This window comes from Melanerpes formicivorus, unplaced genomic scaffold, assembly GCF_026170545.1.
Source record: "Melanerpes formicivorus ecotype bairdi unplaced genomic scaffold, bMelFor1.0.p_v2 SCAF_7, whole genome shotgun sequence".
NCBI classification, from domain to species: Eukaryota; Metazoa; Chordata; class Aves; order Piciformes; family Picidae; genus Melanerpes; species Melanerpes formicivorus.
In genome coordinates, this window is record NW_027142359.1 from 5,884,119 (window position 1) to 5,889,779 (window position 5,661).

At 58.5% G+C, this 5,661-nt stretch overlaps 1 protein-coding gene across 1 annotated transcript; it reads left to right on the forward strand.

The window, feature by feature from the left end:
* Positions 1-1,063: 1,063 nt before the first annotated feature.
* Positions 1,064-3,448, forward strand: FOXD3 (forkhead box D3). Its single transcript, XM_068140788.1, has one exon. It carries the CDS (start codon positions 1,700-1,702, stop codon positions 2,912-2,914), a length of 1,215 nt encoding a protein of 404 aa, XP_067996889.1. The 5' UTR covers positions 1,064-1,699; the 3' UTR covers positions 2,915-3,448.
* Positions 3,449-5,661: the final 2,213 nt, after the last annotated feature.

Consider the following 5,661-nt stretch of genomic DNA (forward strand, 5'->3'; position numbering starts at 1 on the left):
TACGCGTGCAGAGGCCGGGGTCACGGTTCGCGGAGATCCACCAGCACAAAGGTGACTTTAGGGAAAAAGGGACACACACTAACACCATTCGCTTTTCCTAACCCAGAACCGCTGGTGGGAAATCGTTCGCTCCTGGTTTTAATTTTCCCAGTTGCATTGTATTTACCGTTATCCGACCACGCAGAGAACTACAACAACAAGCGTATGGACAGTGAGAATTAAAAATCCAAGCCGGGGTAATGGGTTCCTTCTCCTGGGAGCAAAGGGGCAGGAGTGGGCAGCCGGGCACCCCCCCACCCCCCTTCTCCTCACCCCGCCGGGCGCTTCTCCTCGGGCTGGGGCTTACCTGGAGCCGCGTCAATACGCTCCTCACATTCACACACACTCCCTCATTTCCTACTTTTTCTTATGCTAAAGCCCGAAATGATTAAGTCGTTAACACCTCTGGAAAAAAAATAAAAGGAACAAGAAAAAAAAAAAAACAGAGAGAAAAAAAAAAAGAACCCGGCTAAAGGCTTCTTTATTTATAGTTTCCCTTTTTACTTTACGTCTTTTTTATTTCTTCCTACGACTACGAGAAGAAATAATCAATAGCTGATTTCTGATCCTCCACTCCCAGCTGGTGCTGCTGTTGAATAAAGAAAAGAAAAATTAAAAGAAAGAGAAAACGACGTAAAAGTTGATTTCTCAGATCCCCAAACTTGGTGGGTTTAAGCGGTATTACGGCACCGTATCAGCTCGGCCGGGCCGGCTGCTCCCGGGGTGCACCGGGAACGGCAGAAGCAGCGAAGCCAACCCCGGAGTGGCAACTTTAACGCGGGGTGGCGGGTCCCGGTGTCCCGGAGAGTCCAGGTGTCCGGCGGGTGCCGATGCCCCAGGGGGTCCCCGACGGGGCGGGCGGGCCGAGGGGAGCTGCCACTGCTCTTTGTTGACAAGTCCATGAAACAACTCGAGTTTTGGATGACTTCACAGCGGGGCGCCTGACGTCACGCGGTCACGTGGAGCCGCCTCCGAGTATATCTTTAACGGGAAAGTAATCTATCAGGCAGTCGGGACCGCCGCGCTGCCAAAGTGGCGAGAGAGGCCCCGCGACGCCCCGGCTTCCTGCCCCCTGCCCCGCCCGGCCACCGGCGGCTCCGTCCCCTCCCTCCGCCAAGGGGGGGGCGGCAAAAAAACCCAACCAAACAAACCAAAACAGGAAAAAAAGGAGGAAAAAGGGGGGGGAGAAACCCCAAGCAGCCCCAAAACAACAATCCCGAGCGGAGGGCGGCGGAGCAGTGTGCGGCGGGGCCGCGGAGCGGAGCGGTGGAGCGGAGGGTGCCCGCGGAGCTGCAGCGGCGGCCTCATGCCCGGCGCCCGCGGGCGCGCATCGCGGCGGGCGGGAGCCAACGTCGCCGCCTGACCCCCGATGCTCGGCGGCGGGAACTGGGCGCGCAACCGGAGGTGACCGGGCGGCCAAGGCAACCCCGAGCCGCGGGACGCCGCGGACGGGAGAGGAACGGGAGCGGCCGCCCCATGCCCCGCGGGGACGGCACCGCCGAGGGGGGCAACCGGGCCGCTCGGGTTTAGCCCCAGGGAACGTTCGAAGCAGCGGCGGCGGGAGGGGGGCGCGGGGGGAGCCCGCCGCGCCGCCGGGTGCGGGCGGGAGGCCCCGCCGCCACCGCCGCCGCCGCCACCGCGCCCCGTCCGCCGAGCGGGGATGACCCTGTCGGAAGGCGGCAGCGCCAGCGACATGTCCGGACCCACCGTCCCGGCGGCCGAGGATGTGGATATCGACGTGGTGGGCGAAGGCGACGACGGGGTGGGCAAGGACAGCGACGGCGAGGCCAGCAGCCCCGCCGCCCTCCCGCGCTTGCCGCTGGACGAGGCGGCGGAGCTGGGGCTGTCCGCGGAGGCGGGAGCGGGCACGGAGAGCGGCAGCAGCGGCAGCGGCAGCCCGGCTGAAGCGGGCCCCGGCGGCGCGGTCGAAGGAGGCAAAGGGGGTGGCGAGGAAGGGGCGAGCGGTGGCGGCGGGGCGGCGGCGGGGCAGAGCAAGCCCAAGAGCAGCTTGGTGAAGCCGCCTTACTCCTACATTGCCCTCATTACCATGGCCATCCTGCAGAGCCCGCAGAAGAAGCTGACACTCAGCGGCATCTGCGAGTTCATCAGCAATCGCTTCCCTTACTACCGGGAGAAGTTCCCCGCCTGGCAGAACAGCATCCGCCACAACCTCTCCCTCAACGACTGCTTCGTCAAAATCCCTCGGGAGCCCGGTAACCCCGGCAAGGGCAACTACTGGACGCTGGACCCGCAGTCCGAGGACATGTTCGACAACGGCAGCTTCCTCCGACGGAGGAAGCGCTTCAAGCGGCACCAGCAGGAGCACCTGCGGGACCAGACGGCGCTGATGATGCAGGGTTTCGGTGCCTATGGCCTCGCCGGCCCCTACGGCCGCCCCTACGGGCTGCACCCCGGCGCCTACACGCACCCCGCGGCGGCCGCAGCCGCACTGCAGTACCCCTACATCCCCCCGGTGGGGCCCATGCTGCCGCCGGCCGTGCCGCTCCTGCCGTCCAGCGAGCTCAGCCGCAAAGCCTTCAACTCCCAGCTCAGCCCCAGCCTGCAGCTGCAGCTCAACAGCCTAGGAGCCGCCGGCTCCATCGTTAAGTCGGAGCCCAGCAGTCGCCCTTCTTTCAGCATCGAAAACATCATCGGGGTCCCGGCCGCCAGCTCGGCTGCCAGCGCCCAGACTTTTCTCCGACCTCCTGTCACCGTGCAGTCGGCCCTGATGGCCCACCAGCCGCTGGCGCTGGCCAGGACCACCGCCGCCATCGCCCCCATCCTCAGCGTGCCTACCAACATCATCGCGGGGCAGTTCCTGCAGCCTGCGGCCCCCGCCGCAGCCGCCGTGCAGGCCAAGTGGCCGGCGCAGTAGCCCCCAACCAACCCCGGAGCAAGCAGCCCCCCGGGGGGAGATACCGTAAACCCCGACGCCGCCGGCCGCCCCCTCGGAGGGGCTCCGGGCTCCAGCGGGCAGCGGTTCCTCCCTCACCCTATCCTGCCACCGCCGCTTGTACATATTTGTATTAAAAATTACTGACATTGCTTTCGGGGTTTTTATTTTTCTAAAGAGACGAAATGACAGTCGCGATTAGGAGCCGTGAACTTTCTTTTTTTTTGAAGGTTCCGGCGCTCCTTGTGGGTTTTATCCGAAATAAAAGAACAAATAAAATTAAACTAAAACGTACAAAAAGTAATAATAAGTGGGGGAAATTTTAAATATTAAACGAACAAACAAAAAGGAAAAAAAAAAGAATTTTGGAGAAAATAAAACACGCAAAAAGAAAAGCAAAGGCGGCAAACGCTGTTGTTCTATTATAGAAGTCTGTTTATATATGGATGGATATATGTATTCTAAATGTTATCCCTTCGTGTTGTACACAACTTTGTAAATAAATTTTTAAACCGCTCTGCCCGGCTTTGTGTGCGCGGCCTTTTCTCCGAGCACCCATTTTAAGGAGGCTAGAAAAACGAGCGGAGCATTTGGTTTCGCCGGTGCTGTACGGGAGGGTTTCCCTGCGGTACCTCCCGCAGATTCGGGATGCCCCGGACGCGCAAACGTAACGAGCGGCTCCGCTCATTGTGAGAACGGCCGCGGAGACCCGGCCATCGCTTCCCTGCCTTGGTGTAGGTTTCACCAAGCTCGGTGTGGGGAGGGCAGGCTTCCCGCGGTATCTCCCGGATTCTCCGGTCGCGCAGCGACAGCGACCAGCCCTGATTCAACTGACCGAGCTTCCAAATCCAGCCTTCCCCGGCAGATCCTAGTCTCCCTCGACTGTGTGATTTTATTTTTAAATTTTTCTCCTAAATCTATTAATTTTTCGCAGCTTGATTTCGACTCCGCATCTCGGTGGTGCGGGATCCTGCCCCTTCACGCCGGAGTAGGTACGCTTGGGCTTGGCTTTTGCGATAGTTAGAAGGGAAATGGTTTGGAATTAAGAAGGTTGGGGTGAGCTAAGCAACGTTTAATTTTTTTAATTTTTATTTTTAATAATGAATTAAACCCTTGGCCGTGCAGTGTGAGAGCGTGGATCTTGCCTTTAGATCGGGAAAATAATCGGCGTTTAAAAAAAAAAAAAACAGGTGAAGGGTCTTTCTCAGCTAATTCTTAGTAACTAATTTTTAAGGGAGCTGCGGGAAAAATGTATAATTTATGTGCCTTTTCGGGGCTACAAGGAAGATTTTTTTTTTTAATAAATCGGCAATATTTAAAGTCCCGCTTTAGGGGATTTAGTCTGGCGGATTCTCGGGCTCTCCCGCACACTGACAGGGCTCAGTACTTTATTTTTTCCCTCGCAAAGCACTGAAATTTGGGTAACCTTGGTGGATTTTATTTTGTTTTTCCCTTTTTGTTGTTGTTTGGGGTTTTGTTTGTTGGGGTTTTTTTTCCTCTACCTAAATAATTCGCTGCCTTTGTTAGGAAAAGATGCCGGGGTAAAAAACGACGGGCTGCGGGAGGAGCTGAACCAGGAACTTAATTTCATCCCCTTAAAATGGACAAATAAATAAATAAAGGTGTCCTTTGCTTTCCCGGTAAATATTATTCCTTCCTATGTAAATATTTGGACCTCGGCATACATGCACTAAAATAAAACCAAGCAGCGCAGTGCTAAGATCGTTTGAACTTTATAAATAAGGACTTGCTAAATCATCTGGCAGCGAAAAGGGAGAAAGAGGCACCTGAAGGGAGCCGGGGGGAGTGTGGGAGGGTGCCAGGCAGGGCCCTACATGGGCACCCGAACCCCATCGGGGCTAAATCTGTTTGTGCTGGGCGGCTCTAACAAGTTGTTTTGCAGTTGTGTCGGGTTAATCGGTTCTACATACACAGCAACCGGGGCTGGGGGGTGGCGGGGGGGTGAACCGTGCAACCTGTGCCCGCCCGGGGTACCGGCTATATTTAGCGGATCTCCCTGGGAAAAGGGACGAAGCCGCTTCTTGGATTTGCTTTTAGGCTCAAGAAGCTGCTGATCCAGGGCTTCCAGAGGACACGGGATAACAGGGGCTCATGCCATTCCTCGGCCTTTGTTTCTCGGAACATCACTCGCTCATATTTCCCCACATAGCAGCAATACCTCAGGCTCGGCATCTGCGCGACGGCGGAACCGGCAATTTGCCTCCCCGCCACCTCCCTCCCGGGAAGCGCTTCTCTCTCGGTTACCTCCGTCCTCTCTCCCTCTCTCTCTCGTCCTTTCTCTCTTTCTCTCCCTCGGTTTCCTCCTCGATCCCAGAGGAGACCCTGAGGCGCTGGAGAAGCCCGGGGAAGGGGCGGCGGTTGTTGCCGGGACAGGGAGCAGGGCTCGGGAAGGACGGCGGCGTCCAGCAAGCCTAGTCCTCGTAGCAGCCGCTGCCTCCCCGCAATTACGGGGCTGCGATCAGCAACGGGGGGCCGTGTGGACAGGTCTTCACCTGTGGTGGCAGAGGCGGCGAGGCTGCAGTGGCGCACCGGGGCCTGCAGAGGGCGCGGCGGCTCCCGTTGCATCGGCGGAGACCGGGCGCGCCCCCCTGGGGCCGGGAGCACCTCCGCAACCCCCGGAGGGCATCCTCGGACGGCTGGGAGCATCCCCACAACCCCGAAGGCTAGGGGTGCCCCCGCAACCGGGGGAGCGTCCCGGGGAGCATCCC